The sequence below is a fragment of the Oryzias latipes genome, chromosome 13 (genome assembly GCF_053564925.1).
Source record: "Oryzias latipes strain Hd-rR chromosome 13, Olatipes_Hd-rR_3.1".
Lineage (NCBI taxonomy): Eukaryota > Metazoa > Chordata > Actinopteri > Beloniformes > Adrianichthyidae > Oryzias > Oryzias latipes.
The window spans coordinates 35,641,615-35,660,804 of NC_136249.1; the positions used below are offsets into that span (position 1 = coordinate 35,641,615).

Consider the following 19,190-nt stretch of genomic DNA (forward strand, 5'->3'; position numbering starts at 1 on the left):
CTCAGCTGCCTTTTTTTAGAGTCTCTGCACAAACAAGAGAAGGAGGGAAATGTGGAGGAAAGGTGACGAAGCTGGAAACTGTTTTTCTTATTGGAAATTTGTTGTCCTAACTGCTGAGATAAGGGACAATACTAATGAGGGAAAATCCCTCATCTCTGCTTTTTGTTTGTCTGTTTACCTGAAACCCTTTTTTGGCACCACAGCCTCCTGCTGAGAACGTCCTTTATCGTCCTCCACACCTCCTCCTTACTGGAATCCTTTACCGTTCAGGGAAAGTTGGAATTTTTCTTCCAAAGCTCCGATGTTGGACAGAAGGTCTGACTCTCAGTCTTTGCTTTGCCCAGAGCAGGTTTTTGCACAAACCGGTTCATCCAGGTCTTTCTGGACCGTCTCTGCGCTCTGGTTGCAGCCATGACGGTACAGGAAGTGGTTGTCCCCCAAAACTGGTTTGCTGAATCAGTTAGAGTTCCTTTCATTGAATCAAGGAGTCCAAACACCCCAGACCATGATCCTCCTGCCACCAACCTTCACGGCTGCCACAATGCAGTCAGACAGTTACTGTTGTCCTCTAAGCTCCAAACCCAGACTCACCCATCAGATCTACCGATTCCTCCCTACAGAGAACGTCCATCCATCCATCCTTCCATCCTTCCATCATCAGAACCCACTGAATCCCCTCCTGTGTCACTGGGCTGCTGGAGCCTATCCCAGCTGAACAGGTCACCAGTCTGTAGCAGGGCCAGGCACTCAACCACATGCTCACTCACCAAAACCTATGAACATGGATGTGGTCTGGAAACCGGAGAAAAGAGAAGAACGAGGAGAACACGCATCTCCACACAGAAAGGTCCCGGCCAGGATTTGAACCACAGTGGGTGAGAGGGTTAACCACTACACCATGGTGCAGCCCTCCAAATGGCTGACTGAATGCTTCCATCATCTTCTATCATCTATCACTAGCGTGTCGTCTGCATAGAAGTGAACATTTATCTGAACCAAACAAGTTTTTTACACTAAAAATCGTGATTCTAATTACGAAACTAAACCATCATCAAAGGAGTTGAAGATGTTTGTTTGACGGGAATTTTTTTTACACATTTCAAAGTTTTTACTGGAAGTGATCAAGTTTCCCAATATGACAAATCTGTCAGACCGACAACCAACCAACAGCAGCAGCTGAACCTGCTGCTGAAACAGGCGGAGCTTCAGACGTCCTGAACTTCAGAGCTGGAAAAAAACTAGGCAGTGTCTTAGTTTATGCCGAATGTCTACCTGAATTGACGCTAAAATACAGCAAACGATAATCTGACATAAAGAATAACTACGACAAAAACTATGTAAGTTTTTTAAATATGTATTTATTAGTTTTAGACATAAAACTACATGAGGTATGGAGGCTTTGATCATAATCGCTAAACACACTAAAATGCCTGAGGTCTCCAACGCAAACATTAATGGATGCAGGACGATGGATGTGGAAGTTCTGGTCATTCCGGGTCTGGACTCAGCAGGACGTTCCGGCAGTCCTGCACCTCTCTCCTGGTGTCACCTCTAGTTACACTCTGGAAACAATGGCACAGTTATGTAACCACATTCCTCAGATGCTTTCATGACAGCAGGTTGAACGGGACAAATGTTTCTGGACCAGAGGGGTTGAGTTCTGAGTTCAGGCTTTTCAGGCTTTTCTAGAGAGTAAAGTTCATCTCTGATAGGATTTTTTTTAGAAAACCGTCGTAGTTTCATCAGTTTGAGGTAAATACTTCCAAACGTTCTGTTCCCGTAGGCGTCTGGTGACACCAGGCCATCCGTTCCGTACCAGAGTACCTTTGACAGAAAGTAGGAATGATTGGGTTGCTGGATTTCTGTCTTCTTTGCCAGTCAAATACCCCCCCCACACACACACACACACGCACACACACGCACACACACACACACACACACAGGTGAGGCTGCAGGGAGCAGTTTTAATGGAACAGGTCTAGCACGGTTCAGTTTGGATCATCAGTGTGAACAGGTCTAAAGTATTTTTCACTCTCTCATGGTTTCCTGGGTTTTCTGTGTGTCCTTCTGCATACTTTTTGTTTTTAAATTCTGCATCCTGATTGGCTGTTGACCCTGTCAATCAATCTCCTCCCTGCCCCGCCTCCTGTGTTGTGTGTGTTCAGTTTACAAAGGGAAGCTTTCGGTTTGGGGTCCTCTTCCTCCTGGACCCCTGCAAACACAAACGTGCTGAAGGCTTTGGGTTTCAACGGTTCGGCCCGGCAGGCCGAAGGCCCCGATCTCTGATCCGTTAGTTCACCTGTACATCACCTGGAGGGGGAGGGGCTTCGGCTGCAGCTTTGTTTTTTAGGAACGCTTACATTGATTGGACGTACGAAGTCACAGGTTAATTTAAGAAACTAAAGTTCTTTGATGGGGGTGTCAACCAGTGACGTGCAGTCAGGAGAGGCAGGTGAGGCTGTGCCTCACCTGTCATTATGGGAAGAAAAGAGAAAAAATAAATTCAATTATTATATTTAATCAGTAATGTGTGCTTTGCAGTCATTTTCCATTTAAATTTACCATTTTTGGGTGTTTTTTCTTTTCAAAATCGCTGAATTTCCGCATTTGCCGTTCAGATACTAAGTGACGTGCGATGAGGCACCAGCCTGCTGAGCATCACCTTGGATTGCGCAATACCTATGCAGTCAGACGGTACTGCTGTCTCTCTGTGTGTCGGTTCAATCACTTGTACTATATCAGCTGAGTTTACATAATTTAGCAGATGTATATGATGTACAGTGTTTGTTTTTATAAATAACTGTATGTGAGGGACGTGTTTCTTGTGCTGAGCGCTAAACGCCGGCAAAAAAGCCGCTGGGTGAGGCCAGCAGTTCTCGTGCCTCATGTTAGGGGGCGCCGGTGAGCCCTGAGATTATGAATAAGTGATAGCAAGCGGCAAGTCATTTTCTTCAGAAGGAGCGGCGTATGGACTTTATTTACAAGTAAAGGTAAGATGATAATAACGTTTGTGCTTTTTTCTATGCTGCAGTTTGTATATGAAAAAAACACGTTGAAATGATATTTTAAACAAAACACGTTAACTGTTGTCAATCAAATGGTGAATAAGTTACTCAGTATGGTTCATATGTTTGTAAATCTGACTGATGTGCCTCACCAGCCATTAACCTCACTGGTGTCAACATAATCTTAATTTGTAAAACCTGCATTGAGTCAAACCAAGGGGGCGGGCCTCTGATGCTTCGCATAATGTCCCGCCCCCTTGAACTACCTGATGCTTGTTGCTGGTTCATCTATTCTGTGGATCTCATCACTCGTAGCAGACGACAGAAAAGTTCTTCAGACTTTGATTGACAGCAGAGAACTTATCAGCATCGATGCAAACTGTCAGGAAATTCTGAGGGTTTGGCTTTAAAGCAGTGAAGCTTCTTTTAAACCTTTCCTTTTGATGTTTGTCACATTTCCATCAGTTGTTGTGCTGTTTGTTTTTGTTCAGACTTTTGAAATATTGTAAATCAAAACCTATCTGTAGATGTGTTACCTGTGCTCCGCCCTCCTGTCACATGTCACCACACACCTGTGGTTTCATTTCCAGGGATGGAAAACCCACAGGCAGCACAGGTGGAGAGAGCAGAAGAGGCGTGGCTTCCCAGAAACCAAGCGCCGGGTCACCACGCGTCTTTTTGAACCAGCGTGGTGCCAATCATTAAACCACGTTGAGTTTGTTTGTCACTTTTGTTTTCCTACAGGAGCCGTAGAAACCTTTAATTATGTGAGAAAAAGCAATAAAATTAAAGTAAGTCACTAAAAAAGCTGTAACAAAAGTCAATTTATGTCAGTTTAAACAGCCAAAAACCAAAAGAGCTGCAAAAATCCCATTTATGAACCATTTCTGTGATTGAAGAGGAGAATCTGAAAGAGTCCCGGGGTGCCCTGGGGTCACCGAGGGTCAGGGAGTTTTCACTGATATAAACAGCAAACAGCACAAACTGGACCCAAAAAGAAACATCACCGTTTGAGGATTTTCTCATCAGAAAACAGAAGGTTATGTGGGCGGAGCCTGTGGTTCTGTTGGGCTTTTTGACACAAATGCTTGAAGCTGAAAGTTGTTTCCTGAGTTGAACGGCTGATAGGTTGACTGTAAGTGTTACCAAAGAACAAGAGATCTCTGAAATCCTGCCAACTTGGCTGCATGTGTGCGTGTGCACGTGCATGTGCACGTGCCTGCATGTGCGTGTTTGCTTGCAAAGACCAACCGCTGACGGCTGACCCTCTCTGTGAGTCACTGGTGAAGAACGTGGCCTTTAGGTCAGAGTCTAGGATGCCATAAAGCAGCAGGAGCGTCCGTCCCCTCCTGAGGAAACATCCAGAGAGGTTCTGCTGACTCACTGTGGAGATCCAAACCCGGACTGCGGCCAGAACCCACCGGTTCTTCCCCACATATAGAGAAACCTCTTTGACGTGGGTCTGCATCAGAAATGGATGATCATGACGTCGTCTTCAAAGCGTTGATTCATGTTTCTGCTGGGAATTTATGCTTAAAGACCTGGAATGGTGACTGATGAGCAGAAGACTTCTGTGCACCCATTGGTCCAGACCCGGTTTCTTCTTATGGTCCTGGTTCTGGGAGGAGTGAAGGCTCACCTGAGCAGAACCTGAGCGGACCTTGGAGCGGCGGAAGACACGGTCGCTCTGAAGAGGCAGAGATCTGTCAATCATGTGAGGAGATGAAGGGCTCCGTTTTCTTCTTCAGAACCGTCCTGTTCTTCGTCTGTTCGTCATCGTTTGGATCCATTGTGAGGCCTGGTTGGAGCCAGATATTCATTTATTAAAGTTACAGCTTTTCCTCTGGACGCCGACAGACAAAAGTAAATCTACAGACTAAAATTATTAAAGAACATAGTGACCATTATAAAAAAAAAGGTGTTTTTAAACATATTTTCATGAAGAGTTGTTTGAACTGAAGAGACTGTTTGTTTGAGTTGTTTGAATTATAACAGCTCACCTCATTCTTTTCCACAAGGTGAATTTATGGTTCTTTTTGTTTCTTTAACAGATACAAATAAAGTTATTTTTAAACTGGTCATGACATCACAGTCTGTTTGTCAGAAGATCCTCCACAGACTGGACCACCGTCGGCCCGTTTTTGTGGAAACAGCTTCATCTAGCGTGTGTGAACAGTACTGCTGCCTTCCGCCCCCCCTCCTCCCACCCCACAGAGCTGCATGTCAGTCCAGATGAAGCAGAGAGGAAGTGGGGGGGGGGCATCAAAGTCACGTGATCTTCTCCAAGTGACAGCACAAAGAAGCCGTCAGGGTAACTTTATGATTTGACAAATAAATGTTCAAAACGTTTCACGTCTACCAAAAGACTTTCTCTACCTGGTTGTCATGGAGACGGTGTTGGATCTTCCTCCTGCCGTCTTTCTGGACTTGCTCAGGATGGTTTCTTTTCTGAAATGGTGAAGTCAGACTTTCAGATAAAACAGCTTCCTGTCCCCTCAGACTCACCGCCGCCCCCTGCTGGTCAGCCGCTGCCCCCTCTGTCCGTCAGAGCAGGAGAAGACAACCTCAGAGGCGGCGGCGGCGGCAGGATGGGCTCCGGCAGCTCCAGCCTGAAACACATCCCAGACGGCCAGCAGCTCATGGAGGAAACGGGCTGTGAGTCCAAACGCTCGGTTCTGAAGCCTGAACTGATGGGGTCAGAGAGCTGCTGCCGGGTCCAGCAGAACACACGGTAGACAGACAGAGCAGGTTCTGAGGATGAGCCGCTCAGACGGTCCAGACGGGTCAGACTCGACTAAAGAACCCAAGTTCTGAGCCATGATGGGAAGCGGTCCGTCTCCATGAACCCGCTGTGCTCATGGTTATCTTCAGCGTCCTTTCAGGGCGTCCTGACAGAAAGAGAAGCTGCAGCAGCAGATAAAAGCTCCGCCTCTGCCGAAAACAAACTGTTTACATTCAGGGTTGATTTCATGCTCTTCAGTTTCCTTCAGTAGAAAGAGAAACCGAATCCACAAGAAAAAAACAAGAGATGATTGAGATGAATGAGCCGATGTGATAATTCATATCATGTTGAGCGTTTCTGAGGAGCAGAACTGATGTTGGTTTGAATCACTGATGGAGAAACTGAACTCTTTTCATTTGCTGCTCAAACACATAAACCAGGCAGGAGAAAAGAAAAATAGCTTTTGTTTTGTTTTAAAAATATCAGTTTGACCCAGAACAAAGGAGGGTTCAACACAAAGTTGGCTGTGATTGGAGAAAGACCGTCACAGGTTCAATTCCCAGCTTGACCATGGTCATGGAAAAAAGCCTTAACCTGAGATTAAAAGCTCTAAACGCTGCATCTGAGTCCGGACCCGAGTTCTGACCTGACAAAGACCAGTTCATCACTTCATATGTTTACAAATGAGCAAAGAAAAGGTTTTTTTTAATCATTTCTCCACTTTAAGACGCAAAACCTTTATCCACCTTTGTCATGTAGGGAGAACACGTCAATGTTAGTGTGGCGTCATCTAAGATAGCACAAGGGTTAAGACGCCAAACCTTTACCAAACAAACAAAGCAGTTTTCTGTAGCTGCAAGCAAAGCCACTTTATCAGTAGGGATGGGGGCATAAGCCCCCCGATGCTGGGTCCATGAAAGTGTACCGGAAAAACGAAACAACCATTCGGAGTTTGGAAACCACACAGAACAGAGGCATCTGGTGGCGGCTGGACGTTTATCATCGGCTTCAACTGAGCTCCATGTAGCATTTCAGTGTGGAAATGATCGTAAAACAGCACAACGTGTGAGGATTCCTGAGAGAAGTGCTTTCCTGTTAAACATTCATCACATGAAGAAAATAAAGGCTCATGTCTCAAAGTAATGACCTTTGGACACGAACGCCACGGAGATAATCATCAAGATATCTGTATAGTAACATGTTTCCTCGCCATCAAATATTTATAAAACCGCCCCCTTTATAGATAAGGTTGATAGTGTGTCACCTTATCAGGAGAAACCAAGGTGAACCGATCCCAGGCCACAGGACGGTTTTTACCAGGAGCCATGGTGAGGTGAACTGACGGGGATTCTGGAACTGGTCGGGAAACGTTGTTCGGGATTTATGTGTATGAAACTGCGCTGGTCGCCTTCGCTGGTTGACACACGCCCCGAAACATTGTGCCGAACCGCTCTGCTTCACGAAGGGGAAACGAGCGTCGGAGCGTCCGTGTCAAACCCCTCATTATCAGCCTTCCACCTCCATGCTTCACAGTTAGTTTGTGTCATTTTTTGTAAAAATCGAACTCCGGCTGCACTGACGGGTCTGCCTCCACGTTTTTTGTTCCAGTTTCTGCAGCTCATCTCCTGCGGCTCCATGAGAGGTTTGACTTTCTGGACAAAGACGGCCGAGGACACCTCAGGTAGGGCGCCGCCCGCATATTTAAAGTCGTCGTGTCTCAGCTGGGTGTGTGAAATTTGCCCTGAATCTGCTGTGAAGGTTTTTCCAGAGCAGAAATCCTGTTTCATAGCTCAAAATCTGGAAAGTTTTTGTTCCCAAAGAGTTTTCAAGAACTTCCAACTCAGCAGATTTCCTTTCCTAACAAAAGAGACTCAGGCAAACGATGACGGCTCTTCAAAAACCACCTCTGCTGAGCATTCTTGTGCGTTCCTGGTCATCTCTAATCATTTCCGGCCGTTCCTGGGCCGGGATCCCAAGGGTTCATAGGTGCTTCCAGGCATTCCTTGGTAATCCAGAGCATTCCGGGGTGTTCCAAATCTACCCATGCGTTCTATCCTGGGCATTTTTGGCCGTTCCCTGAAGGTTCCTAAGCATTCCTGGGTGTTCCTCCACATTACTGGGCATTTCTAAGTGTTCCTAAGCATTCCTAGACATTCCGGAGAGTTCTAGGGTCCTGAGTGATCTTGGGGATATTCCCTTTCCTGAGCATTCCTAGGTGTTCCCAAGTGCTCCCGGATGTTCCTGAGCGCTTCTTGGCATTACAGAGCAATTTTGAGCCTTCCTAGATTTTCCTGGGTGTTCTTAAATGTTCCTGTGCATCCCTAGGCATTCCTAAGTGGTCCAAAACGTTCCGGAGCATTCTTATGCATTCCTGTGCTTTACTTGGCTTTTCTGAGCATCCCTGAGGATTCCTGGGAGTTCCTGAGCGTTTCTGAAAGTTCCCAAGTGTTCCCAAACCTTACTAGATGTTCCTTCCTGAGTATTCCTTAGCTTTCCTGGGTGTTCCTGGAGATTTTGTGGGCGTTTCGAAGCATTGTGGATGAAGCTCCAAAGCAGGCGGCTCTCCCAGACGTCAGCCATCTGAAGGCCGTCCTCCACGTTTTCTGCTAAACACTCCTCCAAATTCAATTTGTTCAGCAACACTTAAAAAAGGTTTTTAAAGTATTTTCTCTTGCTTTACTCCCTCCTCCTCTTCATCATTGTCATCCTCATCCTTCGTCTTTGTTTCCAGCAGCTGGGTTTCTGTGCCGTTTCCTCATTTTCTGCAGGAAAACCCACCAGACTCCCTGATGAGGCTAAACGAAGACAGAATCATCCGGACGAGACTTGAAATGATTCCGATCTTTAAGATCAGATGATAAACTTGTCCAGGTCACCCAGAGAAAACGAAGGCGGTTCCCGATTCTTATCATTTGACCCCTTGACCTTCAGTCTGGTTAAACCTCTTCCCGTCTTTTTTTGTTGTTTTTAGGCCTGAAGACTTTGAAGAAATTCGGGAACTGACTGAGAATCCCATCGGAGGCCGAATCATTGCAGCTTTCTTTCCTCCAGAGTAACTATCACGAAGTCCGTCTTAATCTGGATTACCAGAGTCTAGACTGGACTAGACCCTTGTTAACCGTTGCTCCTTCCTTCCTTCCTGCATGCAGAAAAGAGAGGCTGGACTTTCCCTCCTTTGTCCGGATTCTGGCTCATTTCCGTCCAATCGGGAAGAACCGCTCCAGAGACCGAGCCCAGCCGGAACAAGCCAACAGCAGGACAGGGAAACTCAAATGTTGGTCTGCTTTTCTCGTGAATGTCTGCTGAATTTCAACCACATGACTGAGTCTGAAACGTCTCTTCAGTTGCCTTCGAGCTCTACGATCAGGACAGAGACGGGAAGATCTCCAGAGAGGAGCTTCTGCAGGTTCGATTCCCCAATAATCCTAAAAAAAAAACGTCTCCACTGTGTTGGAAAACCCGTCTGAAAGGCGGAGAGCTTGAAATGTCCCAGAGCGTGACTGAAGAATCTCGGTGCATCGTCTGCATAGAGAGCAGACGTACGGCTTTTCATGCAGAACAGGAAAAACCAGCAGACGTGTGTGCAGGTGCTGCGAGCCATGCTGGGCCTGCAGGTGACGGAGGAGCAGCTGCGGAGCATCGCCGAGCGAGCCGTCCAGGAGGCCGACATCGACGGCGACGGCGCCATCTCCTTTGACGAGTTCAAGAAGGTGAAGAAAAAGGAACCGCAGGGTTTGAAACCTGCTGAAAAAACAAACTTCTGTCATGTTTGGTTTCTCCGCAGTCACTGGAGAAAGTGGACATGGAGCACAAGATGAACATCCGCTTCCTGAAATGACGACGAAAGGACCCGAAGAGTTTTCGTCTTCGGTTTGCTGAAGAGGCGAAACCGAGAAATTATGAAGTGCTGGAAGTGTGAATGCTGAGGAAGAGGGTTTTTGTAGATCAACCCAGTCAAGTGATCCACAGGCCTGGAGCCATTGGCATTCATCTGACAGCCCTTCTAAAGTGTCTGGATGGAACTCCAATAAATGTAGAAGACAAGACCAAAGTGACTGTGACTGTGGTGTTGTGGCAGTGCTGTAAAAGAATTCTGTCACGGAATGAAGGGGTCGTTCTTGAACGACCTCACGCCTGTGTCAGGGCAGCGTGGAGCGTGAGATTGTGTCCCAATTCATTCCCTACTTACTATATAGAGCCCTATATAGGGCCCTATATAGGGCTCTATATAGGGCCCTATATAGGGCGTTTGCCATTTTGCAGTACTGTCCGAATCTACTGTTCCAAAATCTAGAGCCCTAGAAATTTCCGAGAAGTCGCTGCAAAAAACTAGTGTGCATTGATGTTAACTAAATCGGTGAATATAGACCACAATGCATTGCGGTTGGAACAATTTTTGCCCAAAACATGTATTTAACCCTTGTTCTATCCTAAGCACTTTACCATTGGGAGTTGGGTCATCTAGACCCACTAGACAGTGCTCTGAACCTTTGTTCTTCAATGGTTTGTGATCTTCACTGGTGTCCATGGATTACATGAAATCTTTCCACCTTTATCCACCTTTGTCATGGTGGGGGGGACACGTCAATGGAAGGGGGGGGTCATCTAAGATAGCACAAGGGTTACCCGTATTTTTTTAATAAACCATCAACATTTTTACCTTCAGAAGACAGTGGACTCATAAATAATCGTCACAAAACGCTCATATCACTTAGATTTTAACTAATTTTATGCGGCCCGCGAGAGCATAAAAGTTTTTAATTTCTTAAAATAAAAATTGTTGTGTATTTATTCATATCTAGAGGGAAGCTGACTTGAAATATCGGATTGGAGAACTACGTATACATTATGACTTAAACACTGTCCATATAACCTAACCTGCCAGAATTAAATGTAAAAGGATTTATGATAGAGTAACAAGCAAACGTGTTTTCTACGCAACTGGAATTGTCACTTTAAAAAGTTATAATAAACAAATAATGAGTTATTTAACATTAAGGAGTAGTTACATTTATTTTTCATTACATTTAGTTACATGTTTAACCCTTGTGCTATCTTAGATGACCCCCCTTCCATTGAGGTGTTCTCCCTACCATGACAAAGGTGGATAAAGGTGGAAAGATTTCATGTAATCCATGGACAGCAGTGAGGTTCACAAATCATTGAAGAAAAAAGGTTCAGAGCTCTGTCTAGTGGGTCTAGATGACCCCACTCCCAACGTTAAAGTGCCTAGGATAGAACAAGGGTTAAGTTCTATCTGGCCCTTTGAGGACAGCCACTATGCTGATGTGGCCCTCAGTGAAAATGAGTCTGACACCCCTGCTCTGTCATTGTCCTCTGTTTGATAACACAGCAGTGATGAAGTTTGATGACCTGCAGGCATCGACTATCAGAACATCATCTGCTGCAGATAGTTCAGCCGGACCTTCATGTGCAGCAGGAACATTTCGTTCCTCCTCCTTCTCCAGTCTGAATCCAACAGATTTGACTTCAGTTTGAATCGAGCAGCTCCTTTTCAGGCGCAGTGTCTGTGTGGAGCCACAAGGTGGCGCTCTTGTGTGTTTTTATCAGGTGTGAGGCGCCAAGCAGCTGAAGAACATCTGCAGTCTGCAGTCTGGACCCTTTTCTGGATTCAATCAATCCACACATCCAAGAATTTGACTCCATGGCAGGTCCCCCCCCCCCCCCCTTCCTTTACGATTCACAGACTCAGGTGAGTCCACATTCTGACTGACACCTGATCCAGGTCTACAGCAGCAGAGACAGCTGGAAAACATCCGTCAGCAAGAATCCAGAAGGTTTAGAGGATTCCGGTCTTCACATTAAGCCCTTTTCCTTCTTTCTGTCTGTTATGTCAATAAAATCTGGAAACGGATTGATTTGATGTGTGCTGACACTACGCACGGTTTTCCATACATAGACTGCGTTTAGGAACCGTGAAGCAGTTCATGTGTGACGCAGTTACTATCAGAAAGTACGCAGTACTTTGTGTATTCCCTGTGAGGAACCAGCACCGGGGCAGAATTCTAAATGTTCCTTTTTAAAGCAGCAGAAAACCAGAAACGAAAGTTTCCACTAAAACGGCGTCTCTGACCACAAGAGAACAGAAACTGGGGAGGAAAACGTTTAATTTGTACCATTTTGGACAGAAACACCTACGTTCTGCTGCGAGAACAGAAGGTGATGAGATCCAGAACCAGCAGACACGGCAAACATGGTTTCCTGATCTTCAGGGCTTCCTCTGAGGCATCGACGCCACCAGCAGCCAGTACAGCGAGTAGCAGCTTCCTGTTCACACAAACACACAAACACACGTCTGTCAGCGTCTGCAGGCCCGGGTTCTGTCAGACCCGGCATCAGCAGGTCTGCAGACGTTCAACTGGGCCATCTCAGGTCCGGCTGCTCCCAGTTCGGTGGACAAACACACGGATATCCACCATCCCAGTCTCCTGCAGAACTTTGGTTTCCTCTCATGATCGGCAGCAGGACTTTGGGAAACTCCGGTTCCTGTCCGTCTGCAGGTGTGTGCTCACCTGCGATGGTCAGCGTCATGGTCGCTCGGTACAACAGGACATCGCTGGTTCCTCCTTTGATGTGGACCGGCAGCCCGTTGTCCTCCTGGAACCAGAACACCAGAGTCCGCTCAGAACTGAGGCCATGACTCTGAGGAAGACTCACGTCTGAAGGTTTCTGTTCCTGGTCAAAGACGAAGACGTCCTTTCCTACCTGGAAGAGTTTCTGGGCCTCTGGAACTTTGTTCCTCAGGCGCCGGGCCGAGCTGCTGAAGGCTCGGTGCAGCAGAACTGGAACTTTCTGAAACGCAGAGCAGAACTCTGCTCAGATAAAAGGCAAAGCGGCTCTGGTCTAGTTCCTGCCGCTCCGTGTCAGGTGGGTTTCTGATCTGGAGGCTTTTGTTTTCTCATTTCTGTTACTTTGAGCTCTTTTAACTCTGTGATTGTGTGAAACTGGGTTTGCTTTCTGACCCGTTTTCTGTTTCAGAATCAGGTTTCTGTGTTTCTCACGCTGCAGTTCTGGGTTTTCCTTTCGTGCAGACATAAAGAACAACGTCTGACTCAAACAAACGTCCCGGGTTCAAACTTGAAGCGTCCAAGTCCCCCCAGCAACCCAGACTGTCCCGCTTTGCTGTCAACAGTCAGAAATGTCGACGACTCGGCTGCTCACGTCTGCTGAGTCCCTTCCTCCTGATCAGCGGCGTCTTTAAAAAGCAGCATGACACCTGAACCCGTCACAAGGTCACAGCCAGTTCCTGGGGGCGGGGCAGGCTGCCCCAGCAGCCAATCGCCTCGTGCGAGCGTGAGAGCTGTGACCAATGAGGAGCCAGATGTGGTCCTGGGTCTGTCGGCTGTTTGCTATCCGTCAAACAGTGAAACACAAACTCCAGACTCATGTGACTGCATGGGGGGCGGGGCCAGCTCAAAGCGCACGGCTTCTGATTGGATCGCTGCACTCCTTTGTTTACGCAGCAAAGTCACGACAAACAGAAGTGGAGAAGAAATCAGGTGATTCAAACTCAAAGTTTTCACCTGTGAACGATTGAAAAAACAGCTTAGAGGCGTTTCAAAGACTTCTTGATGTCTTTGTGAAAGAAGGAAAGACGATTTTTACCTCCAAGTCGTCTCAAAGTGTTCATGACTGAGATTATTACCAGACAAACTGACGAAACGTGTTTGTCTGCAGACCACAAAGAGAGAATCGGAGGTTTTTGGAGCAAAATGAGGATCAAAATCTACAACCTTCTGAGAAACCTGGTGAAACTAAACTCTGCGTCTCCATCAGTGAGATCAGAGTTACAGCAAAGACGCTTCGGTCTCATCATTACTGTCTTCAGCTCTGAAAACATTCAGCCCACACCGAGGCCTCCCACCACCGTGCTTTGCAGCTGAAGACTTGTTTCTTTTCCGTCTGACCATTCGGTTCCTACAGACCATCATTTGCTGTGAAGAGGTTCTCGTCTGCCAGCAGGTGAAGCTCCGCCTTCTTCAGGATGGTTTTCCAACGTTCCTTCCCTTTTCCAAACTTATATTTGTCGTCTTAAAAATAGATTCTTGACACCCTCACATTTAAAATCCCACGTTCTAAACATCGTTAAACATTTTTATATAAGACTGAACATTTCAGAGAAAGACTGTTGAAAGCTGAGCTTCATTTGGACTCAAGCAAACATCAGGCAGACTTCTGGCTGCCGTGCGTCTGCGTGCGTGTCTGCGCAGATCTGGTGTGTGTCTGCAGGAATGCGTCCTGCCTCTGACCCGGGGTCACCGTCTGCCGCTCAGACCAGAACAGAAAAATGACAGCTGTACTCACCAGGACCCGGTTCATGACGCTCTGCACGGCTCGCCTCGCCTCACAAGGACACGGAGTCACACGCAGACACGTCAGGGCGTTGAACCGCAGCCAAACTACGATCTGCCTCAGAGTCCAAACCGCCGCAGGAGTCCTGCCGCGGAAACAACCGCTGCATCGGATTTCTGCAGGAAACTGCAGAACCTCTGAGGACTTCTGACATTCCCAGGTTGAATGTTTGGTTTACTGCAGAGTTAATGTTTGTGGGAGAACAGGTCACAGTTCAATGTGTGCCTGTAAAGACACAGTCCACCTTAAACCCCCCCTCCCCAGGGAGGATTGTTTCTGAGTGACAATCAGATCCAGAAAAATCTATCAGATAAGAGTAAAGGAGACACTTTAGCGGTTTAGTGTGTAAAGAGAACAGATGGACTGTTTCCTGCAGGAAATTCTGCTGAAATCTTTGGATAAAACGGCTTCATTGGTGCAAAAAGTCTGCAGAAAATCTACCAGAAAACAAAACAACACGCAGAATCTAATCAGCTGAAAGACGAGGACATGTCAGGATTAAGCATTACAGTAATTTAAATTGTATTAAATGAATAAAAGAGGCTCTTTGGACTATTAGAAGTCTTGGTTTTGCTGTGAACTTCATTCCAATGGTTGGAATGAGCTGACCTGCGTTGATCCGCTGGAATGACTTTAATCCCATTTGAAGAGGAACAGCAGTCGTAAGAAGACTGGAGCTGAAGCTGTGGTGTTAGAGGAAGCCGGCTAAAGGCTAACAAGAGGCTTCAAACTCTGCTAAGACCAAAACAATTGAAATGTTGGTCACTGAGTTAACTATAGAAAATGAATGAAAGGGCCTAAATCCTGCTAAACTCAAGTCTTTCAGGGTAAACTATATCCATATATATGACATAACTTTGGCTACAGAACCCTTTTCATATGAAATATTTGTTATTTGCAGCTCATTTTCCTACCTGGAAGTAAGACGACTCGATCTCTGAGGCTCCGCCTTTTTCTTCTTGTGGGTGCCGCACATTTCATGACATCATCCTAGAGTCGGCCTCGGCAGTGTGTCTGCGTCTCTCCCACGAAATAAAACAACATCCTCACTTCTGCATAACACGGCTGTGACACGTGATGTAGGCGCTGTAAGCAGTGAGGAAAGTGAAGAATGGCTGCGACTTCAGCGCCGATGAAAATGGCGTTTTGATCCTTTTTCTGATGGTGGAAGCCAGAAAGACGACTAAGCGGTTGGAGCTACTAGAAAAGAGGTCTAGAGGAGGTTAGATGGAGGCAGATGATTCGCTGTGGCTCCTCCCAGAGGACAGCCAATGGGAATGTTTGGTTATCCAACAGGGTTTTGATGTCTGAGCTCAGAGAACTTCACTGAACTGCTGCAGTAGAAGATGGTTCAGAGTTTGAGGAAGTGCAAAACCCCCAAACTTTCTGCTTTGAAAGCCTGAGTGTTTCAGCGGTCGGGTCATTTCTGCTTTCAGGTGGAGGAGAAACGGTTTCCATGGAGACCATCCTCTTCCATTATCCAGCAGATTTGACTCGTCTTTCAGGACGAAGAGCTTCATCGTTGGGACGTCCGTTGGTTCTCTGTGTCCAGATTCTCCCTCATCCTCTCAGGATCCAAACTTAAGTGAAGAGTAAAGCAGAAACGTCATGATTTGGAGGAAGTTCTTTCATACTTTTCTCCGTATCTGTGTCAAACCGAGTGAAGACCTTCATGGCGTGACCCAGAGCGTGACCTCTGCAGCTGCTGCGCTCCGAGAGCAGAAATGCAGAAGCTGCAGAGAGGGAGGAAACTCTCACTTCTGGGTTTTGTGCGTGTGGTCGGCGTGAAGCGGAGGACGCCGCTCAGAGCAGCAGCTGCAGCTTCACGGTGAGTTTCCTCGCTTTCACGCCTTTCCGACAGAGACATCACGCCACGAGTTCCCGATCTCTGAGAAACAACTGAGGAACGCCTCTTCACTCTGACTTCCAGAGGAACATGGGGGCAATTTAAGAACAAAAGTAGTTTTTTTATAGAAAATGATCTGCGGAACTTTCTGGGTTTCTGCCTTCGGTCGCAGAATCCGCAGCAACACGTTTCTGTAGAAACGGAGTGCAGACCTTCACTAATGGTGGCGGTTGCTGGTTTTATTCCCATCAGTTTGGAAAGATGCGCCGCTCGGTGCTGCCCCTGCTGGTCACTCTGAGTCACGCGCTCGTCATCCTGTTGCCGCTGGTTGCCATGGAAACGCAGGAAGAAGCCCGGGGCTGCCGTGGCGCTTCGCCGCCGCAGACCTCCGAGCACGACTGCGCCTGGAGGTGCATCATTTTCACCCTGCAGTGGCCCGGGGGCTTCTGTGCGGTGAGCTTCTTCAGGGGGGTGGGGGGTGGGAGGAGCAGCATCTCAGGGTTTGGGTGAAGACAGAAAACGTCTGGTGGATCAGGACCTCCTGATCCTGAACCAGCACCACCTCAGGTGAGTTCAGGTGCAGGTCTGATCGTTCCTGTCCGTCTGCCCAGTCTCTCTACAACCAGACCCTCTGCAGGATCCCCGACACCGTCACCGACTGGACCATCCACGGCCTGTGGTAGGTGCTCTGGTTCCGCTTGGATGAATCTGGCTGTGGTTCAGCGTCTGCCTGCAGCCTGATGGAAGTCTCTGTTTGTCTGCAGGCCCCTGCATGCGCAGCGATGCTGCAACTGCTGGCCCATGTTCCAGTCCGACGTCCAGGTGAGTAACGTCGCGGCGCTCCTGGCTGCCACCGCCATTAGGGGCAAGTGAGGACGCCCGTTTGGTGTTTTCCAGGAGCTGAAGGACGAACTGGTGGAAAACTGGCCGTCCTTGTTGAAGACCAAATCAAGCTTCCAGTTCTGGTAGGAAAAGGGTTTTGGACTCTCCTGCTACTGCAGTTCCGGTGTGGCCTGTAGGGTGCAGCGTCTGCATCGGTGTGGCCTGTAGGGGGCAGCGTCTGCATCGGTGTGGCCTGTAGGGGGCAGCGTCTGCATCGGTGTGGCCTGTAGGGGGCAGCGTCTGCATCCGTGTGGCCTGTAGGGGGCAGCGTCTGCATCCGTGTGGCCTGTAGGGGGCAGCGTCTGCATCCGTGTGGCCTGTAGGGGGCAGCGTCAATATCCATGTGGCCTGTAGGGGGCAACGTCTGCATCAGTTTGGCTGTAGGGGGCAGCGTCTGCATCCGTGTGGCCTGTAGGGGGCAGCGTCAGCATCCATGTGGCCTGTAGGGGGCAACGTCTGCATCAGTTTGGCTGTAGGGGGCAGCGTCTGCATACGTGTGGCCTGTAGGGGGCAGCGTCAGCATCAGTGTGGCCTGTAGGGGGCAGCGTCTGCATCAGTGTGGCCTGTTGGGGGCAACGTCTGCATCAGTTTGGCTGTAGGGGGCAGCGTCGCATACGTGTGGCCCGAGGGGGTAGCGTCTGCATCAGTGTGGCCTGTAGGGGGCAGCGTCAGCATCAGTGTGGCCTGTAGGGGGCAGCGTCTGCATCAGTGTGGCCTGTTGGGGGCAACGTCTGCATCAGTTTGGCTGTAGGGGGCAGCGTCTGCATACGTGTGGCCTGTAGGGGGCAGCGTCAGCATCAGTGTGGCCTGTAGGGGGCAGCGTCTGCATCAGTGTGGCCTGTTGGGGGCAACGTCTGCATCAGTTTGGCTGTAGGGGGCAGCGTCGCATACGTGTGGCCCGAGGGGGTAGCGTCTGCATCAGTGTGGGACTGAAAACCTGACGGCGCGTCTTTGCGTTTCAGGGAGCAGGAGTGGGCCAAACACGGCGCGTGTGCCGCATGCGTGGAAGGATTCAACTCCCCGCAGAAGTACTTCCAGATCTCCCTGAAGCTGCGGAAATGGTTTGAAATCCAACGGTAAAAGTCTCCTTTGGTTACAGTTAGGCCACACCCCTAAACGGTGAGGATGGGAAAAGGGAGGAGCAGAAACATGACCCCTAGTGGCCGTTAACCGGACTGCAGCTAACCAATTTGTGACGTAGAAACAGAGTAGTAGGAGGGGGGCGGAGCAGAGACACTTCTGCCCGCCCCCCTCCTACTAGGATCCACAAACTTGTTTTATTTTGAAAGGCAGCTCTATCAGTCAAACTGGTTTTCAAAATAAAACCTAACATCAGTTAAATAGTTTTCTCAGAAATATATTTAAAAGACACGAATATTAAAACCCAATAACAATGGAGGACAGAACAGAATAATCATTTATTCTGTGGATTATAAGGAAATAAAGTTTCATGTTCTTGTAATCCGTGTTGCTAGAGTCCTGGAAGACGCCGGAATCGCGCCGTCCTGCGAGCGACGCTACAAGGTAACAGAACCGCAGCATTAGAGTTAGTCCTCACAAACAGCGGCGCCTTGTGTTCAGGTGGCAGAGGTGCAGAGCATCCTGACTCCACATGTGGGCGACCAATATGAGATCCAGTGTGTCCTGGACCATAAGGTCAGAGACCAGAACCCAACCTCCTCTGGATCTCCGTATGACCTTGATTTAACCTCCTCCGGTCTGCGTTGCAGGACAGACAGGTCTGGTTCCAGGTGAAGATCCGACTGTCCCGTGACCTGACCCTTGGCTGTCCTCACCCTGAGGCCGGGTCAGGACCTGGATCCGGGCCTTCTCCAGGACATCCGTGTCCCCCTGAGGTCCCGTTCTTCTACCTTCCCATAAACCACCAGAAGCCCGAGCGGCCTTGCGACTGACCGGGCGGCGGCTGACGGGCGTGACCTCTAAATGAAGCTTCATGAAGCATTGACACCGTTTCTGTCCATTAATGAAGCATTTCAAATGTTCAAACGCTGGATTTGTTATCAATAAACCTGAAATGTTTCAAATCCGTTTAAACTCCAGTCGAGTTCTTTGAACATCTGAAACGGTGAATCCCTGATCTGAGGAAGCTGTTGGCGCTCCAGCTGAAAACAAACGTACGGAGTTCCAAGCGTGAACCGCCAGCTCAGAACCGGCAAACCGAACCCATCAGACCTTCCCCTGAACGCACCGTCTGATCCAGACGAGCAGCCGATCCACCGGGGAAGATCTCAGCTCATCAAGGCCTTCATGCTCTGAGGAAGAACCATCATGTGAGGACAGCGCTCCAAAAGAGGGCGTGGCTTCATCTGCACATTTGGGTTCCGTTTGTTTGACGTGTTTC

General features: G+C 48.2%; 3 protein-coding genes and 2 long non-coding RNA genes across 6 annotated transcripts; 3 read left to right on the top strand and 2 right to left on the bottom strand.

Annotated features, from left to right (window-relative positions):
* Positions 1-1,338: 1,338 nt before the first annotated feature.
* On the bottom strand, positions 1,339-3,725 carry LOC110016170 (uncharacterized). The gene is made up of 2 exons (XR_002291458.2): positions 3,542-3,725; positions 1,339-1,562 (listed from the first exon to the last, which is right to left on the bottom strand). It is a non-coding gene; the product is annotated as an uncharacterized LOC110016170 (long non-coding RNA).
* A 630-nt stretch (positions 3,726-4,355) lies between these two features.
* On the top strand, positions 4,356-4,868 carry LOC144981607 (uncharacterized). The gene is made up of 2 exons (XR_013647213.1): positions 4,356-4,461; positions 4,545-4,868. It is a non-coding gene; the product is annotated as an uncharacterized LOC144981607 (long non-coding RNA).
* Positions 4,869-5,122: 254 nt separating this feature from the next.
* Positions 5,123-9,778, top strand: chp2 (calcineurin-like EF-hand protein 2). 2 transcript variants are annotated; one of them, XM_004075171.4, is made up of 8 exons: positions 5,123-5,316; positions 5,505-5,660; positions 7,336-7,408; positions 8,699-8,779; positions 8,877-9,001; positions 9,072-9,133; positions 9,315-9,437; positions 9,512-9,778. In XM_004075171.4, the coding sequence occupies exons 1-8, from the start codon at positions 5,226-5,228 to the stop codon at positions 9,563-9,565; spliced, it is 765 nt and encodes a 254-aa protein (XP_004075219.3). In that variant the 5' UTR covers positions 5,123-5,225; the 3' UTR covers positions 9,566-9,778. The 2 variants fall into 2 exon arrangements, with proteins under 2 accessions (XP_004075219.3, XP_011480460.1); XM_011482158.4 differs by lacking the exons at positions 5,123-5,316; positions 5,505-5,660 and adding an exon at positions 7,117-7,259.
* Positions 9,779-11,838: 2,060 nt separating this feature from the next.
* Positions 11,839-14,281, bottom strand: cox7a1 (cytochrome c oxidase subunit 7A1). The gene is made up of 4 exons (XM_004075170.4): positions 14,053-14,281; positions 12,454-12,540; positions 12,261-12,345; positions 11,839-12,015 (listed from the first exon to the last, which is right to left on the bottom strand). Exons 1-4 carry the CDS (start codon positions 14,065-14,067, stop codon positions 11,957-11,959), a joined length of 246 nt encoding a protein of 81 aa, XP_004075218.1. The 5' UTR covers positions 14,068-14,281; the 3' UTR covers positions 11,839-11,956.
* A 1,478-nt stretch (positions 14,282-15,759) lies between these two features.
* Positions 15,760-18,883, top strand: rnaset2l (ribonuclease T2, like). Its single transcript, XM_023961839.2, has 9 exons — positions 15,760-15,928; positions 16,199-16,399; positions 16,558-16,625; positions 16,711-16,768; positions 16,844-16,911; positions 17,791-17,904; positions 18,304-18,352; positions 18,410-18,484; positions 18,559-18,883. Exons 2-9 carry the CDS (start codon positions 16,208-16,210, stop codon positions 18,739-18,741), a joined length of 807 nt encoding a protein of 268 aa, XP_023817607.1. The 5' UTR covers positions 15,760-15,928; positions 16,199-16,207; the 3' UTR covers positions 18,742-18,883.
* Positions 18,884-19,190: the final 307 nt, after the last annotated feature.